Source organism: Aulostomus chinensis, chromosome 10 (genome assembly GCF_037954235.1).
Source record: "Aulostomus chinensis isolate RoL2024-O1b breed Wild chromosome 10, RoL_Achi_v1.0, whole genome shotgun sequence".
In the NCBI taxonomy this organism is placed as follows: domain Eukaryota; kingdom Metazoa; phylum Chordata; class Actinopteri; order Syngnathiformes; family Aulostomidae; genus Aulostomus; species Aulostomus chinensis.
In genome coordinates, this window is record NC_141329.1 from 4,114,266 (window position 1) to 4,131,452 (window position 17,187).

Sequence of the window (17,187 nt, forward strand, 5' to 3'; positions counted from 1 at the left end):
TTTGCATATTATGAATTTTAAAGTCTGCTTTATCAGTGAAGCCAGAGGGAGAAAGAATGTGTACACTTGCCGGTCCACTTCACACATATGTTTAACACATATGTTTACAGTAATCCAGCCCTCGCTCTCTCTCCGAGGTTCGGGCCCCTGCTCAAGCCTTGAGAGAGAGAGAGAGCAACGAGAGATAGCGAGTGAATAATAAGAGCCTGATCAGAAGCCACAGCCGGACCCTCAAGAGTGTGGGCCCTTGGCGAGTGGACAGACGTGTTTCTGGGACTTGGAGGAGGAAGAGCAGCCAGCTGGAGCAGTAACAGAGTGGTATTGTGAGCTGACTGACGCTTCAGTGGAGCAGATATACGCAGGCTGCCGGGGTGGCCTCTTTCTGGGGCCTACAGGGCCCCTCTGTGCTGATGCACTCCTGGAAGTGGGTCAGACAGACACAAGAGCAGAACAGAGAGCGATGGTGGAGTGTGCGCTCACCAGAGCTCCAAGACAAAGCCACATCTAAACAGGGGGCGCTTGTGTACGGTGAGCTGGAGGAGACAGTGGCAGAGGGCTTTGTTGACATAGTGCGAGTGTGGTCAAACATTCCTCTGTGATTGTGGTCGACTGTGCAAGACTCAACAATGTATTCAATAACAGAACAATGGTTTGCATCTGTTTTAATGTAAACCACCTCTCACAGAGTGAAACAAGGATCAAAGCTGCTCTGCACTCATAAACCTTCATTCGGTGGATAAGATTTGGCTGCCTGATGAGCTAATGATGTATTAATCAAACAATCTGTCTTCCTCCTGTCACATGTTATCATCGTGAGCAGTTGAGAGAATGTTCAAAGCTGAGGATGTTGCAGTAATTGCCAGAGGGAGGCAGTGTTCCCATTCGACACACATTAACATTCTTCACAGCATCCATTTTGCTTCCAATTCTCTGCAAGCTCTTAAGCTGCAAAATGATCGCCAGCCATAGAGGCAGCAGCAGTTATTCAGTTATTGATGTGGCCACTTTGAAGAGAAGAAGGGGGGCTGCCACATTCTAGCAGACGAGGACACGACAGCACAACAACACAATAAAAGGAAGATGGAATGCCAGGAATGGGGGAGTAAAACCTTCAGAGGATGGAGAAACTGAGGCTGTGTCACACTTAAAACCGAAACATGCTTGGAAGTAGGTTGACTTGCTCAGACCACACACACTCGAGACGTGATCACGCTCTCCAGTGTTGAAATAATCACAATTCAAACCTGAAAATCATTTCAAATATTTACATTTCATTCATAAGCCCATGAAAACAAAGAGGAGCTTATAGGTTGCAACATTTCACAAAAGTACCTGGAGGAGTTTCTTGTAAATCACACTCCAGTTTGCAACATGTGTGTGCACAGTGGGTAATCCGGGTCGTTGCGCTTTACATTTGTCTTGGCATCCTGACAGAACATAATCTGGTTACCCATTCTGTTTGCTCTGAAACTGAACATGCTTTGTGTTTATCCTCCCACACAGAACCGCAGCAGCGAAGTTCCAATCAAGTGGAGTTTAAAGACAATTCGAAACAAAACACCACACCATCACACCACTGAGTCTTGGTAAATACTTTATATGCAATTGTTTCTTGATCTTTGCAATCACTGTATAGAAAACACGTAGGTAACATTTATTCAAACATTTAAAGCGCGTCTGAGCGTTCAGACAGACATGACAGGAGTAATCTACAGCTTTATAATCATTCTCCCCTCCCCACCCGCAGCACACACACACACATACACACTTTCTGTTTTGTGCATTCACACCGCATCTCCCACCCATCCAAACACACACTCATATGCACACCACTATCAAACTCTCCACTTATTATTCACAGTAGGCTTTATAACACTGTTTCTGTATGATGTTTCTTTCTTTTATTTAAAATAGCTATCAACATTTATGCTGTAATATTTTGAAAGTGATACATTTCATATTTACATAAGCTTATTAAGCGAGATTCAAATAGTACAGTATGTAGATTTATACGCAGGTCTCTATATTAGAGTGTGTGTGTGTGTGTGTGTGTGTGTGTGTGTGTGTGTGTGTGTGTGTGTATGTATGAGTTGGTCAATGATCAGAGACCGTTTCCACCTGCAGTCTGTTCAATACAGTCCAGTTAGAAAAGAAGATAAAATGGCGTGGAGCTACGACGCACTCTTCGCCCCACGATGGCCTCTCAGTTGTGACGAGCAGTGATGCAGAGTCGCTCCCTCACGCCTGTCTGTGATAGCACGAGGAGATTATAGGACACTGAGGTGACTGGAGATGGTGTGAAACGCTCCCAGCAAGTTGGACTCGTCATACATTCAGCAGAGGCCAGGAGGTGTCAGTCGGTGTCTTGGAAGGCTGTGATTTACGATCCTAAAAGCCTCTGCGGCACATTCACTCTCTTGTAGCCTTTGTTCCCATTTTAAACAAGATAAAAGTAAGAAAACGTGGGAAATGGTCAAAGTACCTTGTTGACGTTAAAATGCCTCCATAAGCACGGCTCTTCCCCTTTTCCTCTTTCACACAGACGCAAGCACTCGTCCCAATTCATACACACAAAGTAAGTTATTACACTTACGTGTACTGTAGATTAAAAACAAAAAAACAAAAGGTTGGCACACTCACATGGCCGCACACACACACATACATACGCACACACACACACACACACACACACACACACACACACACACACACACACACACGGGACGTGGGTGAGAGACCAAACTAATGTGAGAGATAAGTGAGGCACGTAATCTGACAGGCCAAATACAGCCTGAATTTTGGTATACTCAACACAGAAATCCGATGATTAAGGTGTCACAGACAGGCTTTCAACCTTACAAGAACCTTTTAAATGTAACATCTATTCAGCATCTATATTCTCCCGGGTGCCTTACATGTGATTTGAATACGGAAGTACCTATTAAACGGAGACGGGGGTAGAAGTTCTGGCTCCGTCGTTCACATGAGTAAAGCCTTGCCGGCAAAATTATTTTCGGAATCAACTGAGAGAAGGTACCACGAAGATGTCGTAGCGCTTAAAGGCTTAGCTTTTCTTTCGTATCCTCATTTACTATTATCAAGGTCAAAGGCATTGTAACAGAGATCCACACTGCTTGACATATGAAGAATTTATGTGCTCCAACAGTCTCATAAACTCAGGGTTTGGGACCCGAAATAGGTCACAGGTCTGTGTCTGCTGGGTCCCTACATGGCAAGAGAAGCAATAGCCTTTCATGAGTTTGGGGTCTGGAGAACAGGGACTAGGTCTTGTTGGTTGTTCCCTTGAAAAAGCTTAAGAACCACAAACAGTGTCTCTGCTGGATGCAGGAGTGGCAGCGGTGGAGAATAGAAATGTCTGGTCAATCTCTTCAGGGCGTTAAAGACCCCTGTGGGTCTTCAAGGGCCATTTATTCAAAGTGATACCACGTCACTATCCCTGTATTTAATGCAGATTTTTGTTACCTTTTTTCAGCTACCTTCACTTTTCTTCAAAGCTACTTTATCCTGGGTGTCTTGGTTCACAGGGTCAGTTAATGTTCCAAATTGATAACGGAAAAGATAGTCGGGGAGAATGAGAGAGAGCAGGTCGTCTGTCGATCCTTCCAGTCACCCCCTTGTTTTTTTAGGATGGGGATCAGGAGTTGAGGTGTCAGTTCAACCGTCGTCTGGGGTCGAATCTTCAGGAGTGGATGAGTCCTCGGTGAAGTCGTCCGATGAGCCACTCTTGTGGATGCGGCCATCACTGCGCATGCTGTGGAAAGTCTTGCGGAAAGCCTCCATCATTGAGTGAGCCAGCTTCTTGGCCTCCAGCTTGCTCTCACACTCCACAGCGTGACAGTCCATCTGGAAGGACAGGTCGTCGTTGATCTCCCGGTAGATCCAGGCAAATACGTTAGGTCGAATGCTGTGGTCAGCTGTGCAATATGCGATCCGTGCCACCTGGTAGGTGTCCATGGTTACTGAGGCTTCGCCGTGCTCACCCAGATGGTGAAGACGCACCTGGAAGGGACGAATCTCCAGGAGAGAGCTGCTGGCAGGCCAGGTGCCCTGCTGCTGGGCCAGGGCACGGTGCTCAACCAGACCCACCACAGCAGACTCTGTACAACCAGACAGGAACTGGGTGCCGGAGATGGTCACCTTGCCCAGGTAGTTCACCTGAAGGAAACAACACACACATAGAGAAACTTAGCCTCTTATTCATCTATTTATTTTCCATCAATACAAACTTCAAAGATGCCAAAAGATCACACATGTTTTACAAATCACCAGAAAACCAAACTCCTTTAGAAAGCGTGACATGACGAACCCTGCCACCCTGTCCTATGTCTACCTGCTGGGGAAGGGGATCATCTGTTCTCTTCTAACGCTCTCCCTGGTAGTTATCTGAGCTTCCTCAGTTTCCCTCTTCAACGCCACCCTGATTTGATCTTTTACACATTTTAGTATTTCCACTTTATGGTTTTATCATCAGGATACCACAGCTTCCTTGCTGAGTCACTGATTTCAGTTGATACCCAACGATATCAGGTAGATGATATGTCACTACTTCACCTGCTGTGGTATTTTTCCAAGCAGCGTTTAGCTGAGGTAAAATGGAATTGAGACTAAAAGCAAAGCAGGATCCAATTTTTCATTTGGAAGGTTTTAACAGTAAATATTACTTTAAAAACAAAGCTAAATGATGTAGAGCCAAATGTAAATTCCAATCCCCCTGTTGGCTACTTCCTGTAATGTCATATGCAGTGTTCAGCTTGGGGTCAGTGAACCTCGGGGAGTCTCTGCAGCAGTGATAAAGGCTTTTCTCATTTTCTGTGGCAAGTGTGCTGATTCAATACTGGTTCTCTGGTGTTTCTCCCCAAAGTCAAATGCAACAACACCACAGTATGTTGAGCTTTGGCTGCAACAAGCACCACAGAATACCATAGTAATGACACAGGAGAGCGATAGACTGGAGCGATAAAGAGGGATAAGGGGAGAACGTTTTTTGATGGGAACGCAGCCAAATTTAAGAGCGGTGCAGCAATAATGGCTGACTTGTGCACTTGGCATTCTTTATGGCTTTACAAAAATACACAAAAGAGAAGCCTGTGACGATTCAAACACTCAAAGAGTTTCCACTCCTGTCTGTGTTTATACTGGGGCACGAGAATACTTGTCTCTCTGAAGAGTTCATTGCAGCTGCTGCATGCATGCTACACACTTTTGACACATGGCTGCAGGTAATGAAGATTAAAATCCACAATCAATGATATCAGTTTCATTAAATTATTTAATTCTAAAAATGAACCCAATGCACAAACTACAATGCCAAGCCAGCCTGTGCTCTTAATCATTTTTCCTTCAAGAAATATTTTATCAGATGTTCTCAATTTGATTTTTCTGTGTCGGACGAACACAGAGCACCAGAATATGACAGGGTGCAGGCACCCACATGCTGTTTTATTTATCACAAGGTCTGACTGCTTCTCTTCTTTCACAAGCTTTGTTTAGTCTGCCACCGTCAGGTCTACTTGCCCCCTATAACTGCCATCATTTTTGACTGAATGGGATCTTTCAGAGAGACACGGTGAACAATCGACCAGCTGTCTGAGTTCGCCAGACTCTTGAATGGGCAGTTTGCGTACAGTAGAAAAGGTGCGTCAGTTCCCAAAAAGCTAAGAAAGTGAGAAAACTGATCGAGGCACAAACATTAGCTCGGAAAAAAATGTGCTGCCTTGCCCAATTCCTCTGTCCATGCATGGTGCATGCAGAAGTTCTTTTAATAACAGAGAAAGAAGAAGCTCGCAAATGCAAACAGACACAAACTGTAAATTGCAGTACACTGAATTTTCAAATCTAAGATGAGCAGCAAAGAAACTCATTAGCACATGTAAAGTGTCCTCATTAACACAGATAGACATTTCAAATAAAGGATGCTCTGTGGTTTAGAGCACAGTGGCAACTTGTAAATGACTCTGGCGATGCTAACCTCAGCCCCTCCCCTTCCTAACAATAAAAAAGGTCTTAAGAGTGCAATCGTCCCCTCATCTCACTCTCAGAGGACTTGTTGAACTGTTTATTTTATTAATGCAGATGATCTAAAGATAGATCTAGAGATGCTTCTAATATGAACTGGAAATGAGGCCCATTCATGAAATGAGAAACACGCTGCATAGACAGCCTGTAAATACAAAGTGGTAAAAGTGATACGTCTCCAAAGACAGCAGTAACTCCTAATTTTCTGTAAGGTGAAACAATGTGGTAACATATCTTATAATACTGCATGTAGCAGTCAAGTAGATTGGCTCAGCGTATAAACAAGCTCCAGTATCCAACCACGATGGTGGATAAGTTCCTGAAATACTGTGATTGAAGCTTGACGTGACATTGATTTCCAGTTTTCTGTAGGCAACAGAAAGACATGTAGTCAACCAGAGCAGCTGCCTCCTCGCCTGGTTTTCATCAGCACAGTGAGACACACATGCACCGCCTCCGTCATTCAGCGGAGAACCACGGGTCTGCAGGAGCAGCCCGAAGCAGGTCCGTGTGCTCATTAAACACACTGACCGCCTCTTACAGCCGGGAGGCCGTCAGTCACACACGCTGTTCCAAAATACATCAACCGTCCACAACATGTTATTTGTATGTCAAAAAGCAATAAGGAGTTATTCTTGTTAGAGCCTGGTATCGCTGCTGCTTGGAACCCCATCATCAATCACTCAAAATTGTTTTGTTTCTGTTTTTTTTTTTGTTTTGTTTTTTGGAGGGAGGAATAATTATGAGTCTTATTAACATGAAACTCCCTCTAAGGATTTATGCAAACTTTGGCTCTAATTGGCAGCTAGATGGCACTGTTCACGGTCCGGACGGGAAGTATATGTATGCATATCTTCCCCCACATTGTTGGCTGTTCATCTTCTGGTTAAAACACCACAGTGGATCTTGCAGAGCAGGGGCAGAATGACGGGCTGATAGTAGTGTGTTCATCCGACTTTTAGAAATTCGACTCGCTACAGTTTCAGTCAAACGAACATGTTTGTCTACAACTTAAAAGTCCAGTTTTCGTGGGGCTGACATGATAAACTTTTTCTAATCCAGTGGAAATGTACTGAATGTACAGTATTAGATACTGGATGTGGGAAGAAAAATCCAAAGCCTCTCTTTTCAGTTTCTCCCAGTATGTAAGCGTGATCTGCACATGGAATCTGTGAATCCTCATGAAAAAATAACGCATACAAAGAATTTTGATCCTTGAAAAAATGTTTAAGTTCTGAAAGAAGCTTGCAGGTCAGACCACCGACTCGATTAATACCTGCCTGCACCTCTAGTTTTGTTATTGAACCTCTTGTTTAAAGCTCTGATTGCCTTCTTGCTAATTGAATGAGTGCAGACTCCCCTGCTGGGTTTCATTTTCTAACAGCCAAACAAGCCGTTAATATTCTCCTTCCATCCATGTCATTGTTGATGCTTTGCCTCTGCTGTTGTCAAACTCGGAAATCAGGAAGCGATCTAGTTAATGTGCCCTCATTACTCACTGTTACCAACTCAGGGTGAGGCCAGTTTCTTAAAAAGAGGGGCCAATTAGTTGGCCCAGTTACACAAAAAGTCATCTTCTCTTGATGTCACGTAGGTGCGAGGTCTACTTCACTTCTCTGGGATGCCAACTGGCGCATTCAGAAGTACGTAGCCCCACAAACGCACGTTCAGTCAGTGGTTCAAGAGTTTCAGATTGCTCTGCTTTTCGGTGTCTCAGCAGCTCAACAAACTCAGACCAGACATTCAAGTATGAGACAGCAGGTGTGTGTTTGTGCGTGTGTGTGCGCAAGGTGGACAGGTTAGCTGAGGAATGTGTGAAATGAAAGGATCACTACACTCAACAAATAAAACCCAACGTCCAGCTGAAGAGGAAACTGATTCATTGCTGGAGCAAAGGGATGAAAAATTCATTATATTGAGAAAAACAAAACAAAACAACATAAAACACAAACAGAACCCATGAAAATTCCGGACGTTTTTGATCTGCTGATCTTGAATTACCTGGAGTGCAACAGCATTTTTCCCCTCAGTGTCTAGACGACACTAAACCCACTTATACTCATTATGAAATGAGATATTTAGATGAATGGAGCATCTTTTGGGGGAGAAGTTATATGTCTATGCATTTATGAAAGTGCGGGCCCATTAATCTGCAGTCAGGGGTTTATGCGCAGAAACAAATCCAGCAAAAGCCAAAGGAAATGCAAAGCAGATACAAGTAGATATTTACTTTGATTTGCATCACGAGACACAAATGCCACTGCGGCTGGAGGGGGCTGTGACGTCATTATGATGCTTACAGCGAAGACAACAGTGAGAAAGTGCCGGAAAAACTTGACATTTAAAAGTTAAGATTAGATTTGTGTGGAGGAAAGCAAAAAGATCTACCGCTAGCATTCGCTCATCCTAGCAACTGCTCCAGGAAGCAGCACTGTATCCTCAAGATGAATGGAATGTCATAAAAAAATGGCAGTGACCCATCAGGCTCACCTTACTGTAATCAATAACAGTTGCATGTCGCTTTATCAAAGGGAATCATTTTTTTCCCCGCCAAAGGTGTTGAAGACAAATGGTCCCAATGGAGGGATACATATGGAGAACATGTGTATTTTGATTAGAGTCACGAGTAATTCAACCCAACTGGGTCAAGCCCTCGTGCGTCTGGACTGTGTATGGTCAGTGTTGGAAAATGTGGCCAGTGTCACAGGAGAAGTCAGCGTTCCAGGACATCACCATCAGAAATACCTGACTGTTCCCCCTCTTAAGTCCACGGTCCCAGTGATATTTGTGCTTAAAGCCAGCAGTGGAATCAGCACTTCGCCACACATAACTACTACACCAGCAACAATTCACAACTGGTCTTATTCATGCGGCTTCATCTATGAATGACTGACGACAATTTTTTGATTGGTTCTGAATGAGCAGCAGCCAAGGGACACACACAAGTCAGGGAGTCCAAATTAAGACTCACTGCCCAAGCATGGTGCAACCATACACCGGAATTTAGGACAATACATGAATCCTGCATAGGTGTAAGTGTGTGGAGGTCGCTGTCATTAAGAGAAGGACATCTTATAAAATCTGTCATTTACCAGTGACGGTCATAGCTAGAGGATATCTGGCTCGCTGCCAAAACGGCCTCAACCTCCAAGTCTTTGGCTGGAGAGCAGCCAGCACACTAGGGTACCACACACAAGGATAAAAGCTGATCCACACTGGCTAATGTTCATGGAACGGACTTTGGAGTCGGATTAGTTTGTGTATAGCAGAGTTGAGCTGTGTTGTGCGCTCCGCCTGGATAGGTGTTTTTTGGTACACATGGAACTTTGGCAAAATCCTGGCTAATGACATTAGCAGGGAACTCAATACAAGAAACATGCTTCAGATCAAATTGTTTGTTTTTTTCCTTTTCAGACATACAACACAACCCAGCCAGGTGGATAATGCTCCCCCAGTGGGCCCAGTTACCATCTGGATCCCTCCCTCTACCAGAGTTTAAACATGAAAAATGAATTTAAATCAAAGTTCAACGTAGGGTTTTAGACAGGAGCCTCGTAGAGACCCCACGGTTTCTGCTCTGGAGCAGTCAAATGTAACAGATGCACAAGTGGTTCTGGCACATTGTGTGTGTTTGGAAGTAAATTTAGAAATGAATTTCTAACAGCTGCAGTGTCCGTGTCTTTCTACGAGAGAGTGCGAGTGCTTCGGGAACTTCTCCAAAGTTGCAAATCATAGGATTTGATCAGAATATAAGGAGACTGTGAGTGAACTGATTCTGCCCATAGAGAGGAGACATGATTCAGGCAGCTCATTAGATGTTTTCTGAGCCTCTGGCCAAAGTGGTGCTGCTGCTCTGTTGCTTGTGTTGTGTGTGTGAGCCAGGCGAACCGCCATGCCGCTGGACTTCAAGCCCTCTACACCGAAGTTCTGGATAAGAATTAATACATCAATCAATCTATTGCAGACCAAAACACACATCTGCTGTCCTCAGGTCTGGCTGCCTGATCACCAGTCGTCTAAGTGCTTCCAAGCCAGGCAGGCATCTTAAATCATTCCAGAGTTCTTCCCCTTTGTTTCAACTTTCCATGTGTTTCTCCTCTGGTGTCTCCTCTTCCTCTCTCTTTCACTAGTCTCTTCCCTGCACACATCATCCACTCCCCCCCCTCCCCGCCACCCTCATTCACCTCTCCTCTATCCTCACATCCCCTCTACTTTTCTGCACTCCCTACTTCTACAGCTAATTGTTCACAATTTTATTCTGTCAAACTGAAATTATTGATTCCATGTGAAGTGATATGGAGACAAACATAAAGATCAGTGAGAGGAATGAAGGCCTTGAGGGCTGCCAAGAAGGAATGTGAATGAAAGATGGAGCAAACACTGACAGAAAAACAGACAGGCTGGAGAAAACTATGAGAGACAAGGAAAGCAAAGTCAAGGTTTGGGAAAACTAAACTAATGTCAAGTTGGCAGTTAAACTATTCACTGGATGGCAGCAGAAACGACTTAATATCGCATGAACGAAACAATAGGAGGCCTCAGAACCTCAGTACCTGCTTTGTAGATGAGACACAATGAACAGAAGGCGGTGAGGCTGTTTGCAGAGAACGGAGGAACTCACTTAAACATTTGCATGTGTGTTGAGAAACAGGCAAGATGGCGCTCTTTTCTATTCCCTCTCCCCTCTATACAAGTGGGTTAGTGGTGGAACACTTCAATATCAAGGGTTCCACTCGACTTGTAGGCTTAAGATCGCTCTTTTGGGTTTGGTATGACATCCCTAACGTGACCCAATGCGTGGTCAAACACGCTCTCACAGCCCAGGGGTGCAGCGGTTCAGCAAACCCACCGTTCAGTCTTCAGGTGGGGGTTTAGCTTCAGTTTGTACATTATGGAGAAGAGAAACATGGCCAGCAAATGAGAGCAAAGTGCAGAGACGCTCACTCACTGAGATTAAATGAATAAGTAACATAAATACACACAGTCACATTCAGCTGGTATACACAACCAAATATAACTTTTCTTTCCTTGTGGCACCAAAAAATTGCAGTTCACATGTGCAAATTGAACCTTGGGTTTTGTATTGGACAGTTCAGATTTTTTTTTTTTTATGGTTGGGTTTTTTAGCCCTAACACACGCTGGCACCAACACATCTCAAACTTTCAATTCAGTGGTTTTGAACCTGCATCTGAGGCCATCCGTGGAGTTTCAACATAAATCAGAAAAGACTAAATCATTTCAGGGATGAGAGAACGCCATGAAGTTCATGCCGTGCTTTTTTATTTTACACTGAATGTCTTCTGACTGTAATTTGCAGCACCCGCAACCAAAAGAGAATCATTCACTCACGGGTGCAAATGGAATCATGGAAGCAAGAACTGACAGTAAAAGAAATTACATAATATTACCAAAAAGATGTAGGTCAAATTTAGAGATAAGGGAGGACAGTAATTTTAAACCACTTAACTAAATAAATACTTCTCTGGCTTTATGATGCCCAAAGGTTTGGGAATCAAAAGGTTTCTAGAGGATACACAGGTTTACAGGTAAGGCTCAGTACTTACTTCTTACACCAGCGATAGCGAAGCATGTGCGTGTGATTGCAGCGACTGATAATCACACTGATATTTTTTCTTCTTCTGATGATCACTGGGTACAAACCCAATAAAACAAAATTATGAATGAAAAATAAGAACTAGGCAGGATTTGAGGCAAAGAGACAGTAGAAAGCAGGGCAGGGCAATGAATATTGAATATTGTATCTTGGGGCATGACTGACAATTTCACTTCTAAATCAGAGCTAATGTGCAAATAGCAAGTCAGATAAACAATTAAATGTTTAAATGAAAGTTAAAAATTGCAGTTGTGCGTCTCATATTCCATGCAGGACCATTTGATGGATATGGATTTTTACTGACTGACGTCTTCGACACTTCAGCAAAAATTGTGATGAATATCAACATCACAAAAAGGGCTTCTGAATATCAGGATTTTTTTTTTCTATATCACCAAGAGAGTCAGGTGGTCACAGATGGAGACGGAAAAAAAAAAAAAAAAAAGAGTAAAAAAAAAACCAACATCTGCGTGCCTGTGAGCTCGCCAGTGGGGAGACAACAACATCTGCAACATCCTGGTCCACTAATGCACAACACACATTGTCTATGTGTGTGTTGGTTTGAGTGAGCTTGTGTACGTACATGTGTGTGTGTGTGTGTGTGTGTGTGTGTGTGTGTGTGTGTGTGTGTGTGTGTGTGTGTGTGTGTGTGCGCGCGCACGCAAGTGTAGAGCTGGACAGCGGCGACCTCTGCACAGATGGTTCAGCTATCAGCAGAAGAAGAATCAGAGAGGATGAAAAGAAAAGAGGCAAAGGTCTGGGAAAAGTAGGAGGAGAAGAAAGAGACTCATGGGAATCGGTGAGGAGATACCTGGAGACGTTTTGGGAACACAGAGACAGAAGGAGAGAGGGAATGAGACGGCGGGAAGAAGGTCTGAGAGCAGACAAGAGGGCAGTTGTTGAGCTGTTGCATCAGGTCTGGGAACAGAAGGTACGAACTCGGAATCTTGTTTTCCAGTATGAGCCACTTTCCCAGACACTGGTCCCAGAACAAACAGGTGGACATGCAGACAAAATACACAATCTGTGTATACTATTTTCTTCCCCACAGCCACTTTTTGGGAGGTTGTGTCCTTTTCCAAATGTCATGAGAGGACACGTGAGCCTCTGTTTTCGTTCATACTTCAACAGCTGGCTATTTTATAATATATCAGGTTGGTAACTGGCAGTGGTTTTCTGACAAACTCAGAAAAATGCCTGAAGCTAAAGCTAACGAGGGAGCTGAGGCAGCCAGCAGCGTCTGCAGCAGCTTTCACTGGTTTTACATCAAATGGGATACAATGCAATTCATTTTCAGCTGGAATTTAGGAGCCATTTATTTGGACTAAGAGTTAGAGAATAAGGTCCTGTAATCTTTTCCATTACAGAAAAAAAAACAAAACGTTTGTTTATGCTGGTGAATATATTGCGTGGAAAGAAAGAAAATCAGAATCGGCAGGTCAGACAGAAAATTGGTGCATCTCTAATAAGGAAGCTTTCATAGGAACACGAAAGTCTAGCTCAGTGTGACCACCTCGCTCTGTTCTGCCTGTGATAGAACGCCAATATTTTACTTTAGGGAAGATCTGATTTCCATTCATCCCATTGCAATACCTCTTATCCTGCAGAGAGCTGGAGCCAGTTAACAGGCTGCCAGTCAACCACAGAGCTGATACATGGAGACGGATCAATTTGCTGCATGTTTTTGATGGGAGAAAGCTTGAGCTCCAGAAAGTCAGAGGAAAACATCCAAACCCAGGACAGAAAAGCTTCAAACTCAGAACCTTGTTGCTGTGCTGCAAACCTCGGCCCACAGCGCTGCCCGGGATTTCATATGCTGTGTCAAAATAAGGGCCTAACAAAAAGAAAAAAGTCCAAACAAAGCCTTTTCTTTGGAGGCAGTTCTGTTGGGAAATGATCATTTAATGGCCTTTTAATTGGCTTCATTTGGGGTACTCTAGCTGGTTCATCTGAGAGCTGTTCCCTATATTTTGTCAATTTCCATGAATTAGAGTTAGCAACAACTGACACAGATTCAATAGAAACTCTACATTCAGATCCTTCTGAAATGATGATTTCTGGATTGTCGTCTTCTACTTTACACCAACTGGCAACTGGAGCGCACGTCTGCTGATAGCTGACCAAAACTTTAAATAATAACATATAAAAGAAATAAAAAGGTAGTAAAGACACGCCCTTTTCAGCTAAAACATAGAGTCAATCATTTTAATTTCCAATATTACACTAACATGAACTCCAGTTAACATCCAAATTTGAATATTGTCACACATTAATATCAAATATCTATCACATCTAGAGTAAAACCAATTAAGCATTTGCTATAGCACAAACTTGCTCTGTCAGAGTTGGGGGTTATCTGGCCTCCTCCCACCGTGGGCTCCTCCCACCGTAGGCCCCTGCGTCTGGATCCCCCTACATGACTGGGAACCCACTGCTTGGGAACGCAGCATTCTTGAGGAGGTTGTTAACATTCCTCTAAACTTATTGAATCAGCACAGCACAGCTGGCTCCACATGCCGAGGCTTGCAAAGATGGATGGGGGTTGTTGTTTTTTTTTAAGTGCTGTGTATGTGTGTGTGTGTGTGCTTGTTTGTGTTACATGGCGAGAAGGTGGTGTGTGTGTGTTTGTACATGTGTGTCAGTGCGAAACAGAGTCCGAGTGTTTCATTCTATATGGAGACAGTAGCACCTCAGTGTATATGAATAAAGCTTTCATGGCCACAGCCGCTTCCACACAGATGACTAGAACCAGAGGAAACGAGGGTGATACCTTTTACTCAGTATTTTCTTTTTTATTCTTTTAAAACTATCGATCATTTATCACAAAATTTGGTCAAAAACCTTTTGGTTCCGCTCAAATTTGCTGCAGTGCAATGTAAAAGGATGTAACTGCCCTTTTCCCCTACAGTTACACACTGTGGCCAACAAAGAATATGCTTTCTTTTTTTTCTTTTTTTTTTGTAAAATTCATCACTACACACATAAATCAGGTTTATCACAGGATAATCAGACCCTCTGCACCGTTCTAACACCACAGTAACCAGAGAAATGTTTGCCAGCCCAGGCCACATGTGAACTTGAATATGTATACTTGGAAGTATTTGAGCTTTTAAGATTTGGACACACATCTTAACTTTATTACATAAAACATATGTAAAATATGCCAAGTGTGTGATGGGAATGTACTGCCTGCGTGAAGCGCCAGTACAACCACCAGAGTTAGAAAGGTGCAGACAGAAATGTTTCTAACCTTGAGAAGGCTTTTGGTTGGCCTATCCAGAAAATACTGGGAAAGGACTCTCACTGGGAAGAGTCAAGGCCAGTCGGCGGATCGGAGGGAAGCCCTGAACTGTAGCCCAGTCTGGCTCCTCCACTGACGGCGGCGATGCCAGCAGAGACAACACACACCTGGTTCCAGCCTGAATTTCAACACATCTTCCTTCCAACTGCCAATTCAAAAGAACGAAAACTAGAAACACTCTCTGTCGAAGGCTGTTTTGATGTGGTGGTATGTGAGTAATCTTGTCTAAAACACACCTGCAGTATCCCTCTGGTGTCTAAGTCATTGACACAAGACACTGTTGAAATTAACATTTTATAAGAACAATGTGAAAAAAAATCAAGCTTTTAGCTGCGAAGAATAAGAACTGCACCTGAAGCCGAACCTTTTGGAAAACTTTTGAAGCTCACTGTGCAGTGGCCGACAACTGGCCATCGATGAGGGCGAAGCCTTCACTTTCACACCAGCAGGCTCCCGTCCAGACTTTGAGATCCAACCAAGGCATCAAAAGGGGATGGCAGCAATATAATTTGTTTTTCTGAGAAATGTGCTGAAACAATCTTAAATGTGTCACAACCAAACAGCTTACCTGGCGGGGCAAATAACACTCCCGTCTGAGTTTGTGTCCAGATCGGGCGGGGGGGGGGGGGGGGGGGGGGGGTCTGATAACTTGTTATTGGACTCGGGAGCTTTTAACAGCTTTATTTCTTCGATTAAATTCCTGTGCCAACGACTTATATTGTAAATTTAGCTCTCAAATTCATGGTCATGTGTCAGATTCAGAACTATTGTTCCAGAGTGGTATCTTTTAGACTATTCCTCACACATGTTGTTGAAAAGAGTGACGGGGCAGGTGTAAAACATAGCGGTGTTTGACATAGCAACTGTAACCAAGAGGGGACGGCAACTGAGATAAAGGTTTCTCCAGAACACAAAGCATCTATCAACCAGTCCATGTTACACCTCCCAAGACTAATACAGCAGGAAGAACACAAAACATCTGACACTCCTTTCACAGTTTCTGTTGAACCTGGAATAAAGTAAACAGGTGGCAAAATATGAGGAACCTCGCTGATTCCATCGCAAATACTTCTAAATCGTACTCTTCCCACCAACGCCCTTCAACAAGAATAATACCGCTACAAGCAGTGCAATGTAACATACAGAAATCTGGCAACATGGAGGCAGAAGAAGGAACCCACTGTTAACTGTTAGCATGACAGCAGCTATCACGTCTTATTCTACGCACAAACACACAAATACAGAAACACCGGTCCACTGCAACAACCGTACACACACAACCACACTCAGTGGGGAAGTGGGAACACTGGTCTAGTCGGCCGTGAGGTCGCTAATCGTTCAAATGTATCAGTGTTCTGTTCTCTGTTCGCTGGAGAAGAAGCGACGGTACGTCCAGCACGCTGACTGACATCAGAATACCAATGCAGAGAGACAACACCACCTCTCTGGCTCGCAGATTAGATGAGATACGACAGGACCAGCGCTCTCTGAGCTGATGGCCACGGTCCATGACAGCAAAACTGCTTTATTATCTTCTTGTAATGTTACACTACCTAAAATACTCAAGCGTCACTCATACCATCTAAGAGTCCCTGTGAGTGGGGGGAGATAGACTTATTTATTGAACAATGATGAAATACATAATATAACAAAAGACCTTCTAAAATTGAATCCTTGAATCGAACAAGCATGAGTGAGCTGGTAAAAACATTTTTGGACATTCCCAGTGGTTTGTTTGTTTGTCTGTCTTATTCCCAACTGGGAGGCTCAACCCGTCCCAGTAAGATAAACCATCGTACCTGACTGCCCAGGTGAGAGTGGTGGTTCCTTTCATGATGTGACAAAACTCTGTTCACAGGTTTTAAATTCACACTGTCATAAAAGTTAGTCGAGGAAACACTGTGGGAGACGTTAACAGCCATTAATGGCATTCCCAGGAGCTGACGAATTTATTTAGCTACAAATTAACAATAATGAGATGTTTATTCAGTTTGTAGAGTCGCTGGACGGCAGGGAAGTTGGACTGCTTGTTAGACACCTAACAAACAGAGGAATGAAGCAGTGGAGCAGTACTGATTTGAAGTACTGGTACCCTGACAAATGGCTGTCTTTTGCCAGAGGTTGGCAAGCTATCGGAGTATCACACATGTACACAGTGGACCTCTTTCACTCCTGAGTAATGCACACAATTCTGGTTTTGATATCTGGCATGTTTATTGCAATAGGTGTGTGTGT

At 43.7% G+C, this 17,187-nt stretch overlaps 1 protein-coding gene across 1 annotated transcript in view; it reads right to left on the reverse strand.

Annotated features, from left to right (window-relative positions):
* Positions 1-1,374: 1,374 nt before the first annotated feature.
* Positions 1,375-17,187, reverse strand: part of pid1 (phosphotyrosine interaction domain containing 1) — a 30,225-nt gene continuing 14,412 nt past the window's right edge. Inside the window, exon 3 of the mRNA XM_086215647.1 lies at positions 1,375-4,176. Within this exon, the coding sequence (XP_086071773.1) occupies positions 3,676-4,176 (501 nt within the window). The 3' untranslated portion in view covers positions 1,375-3,675. The remainder of the gene's footprint in view (positions 4,177-17,187) is intronic.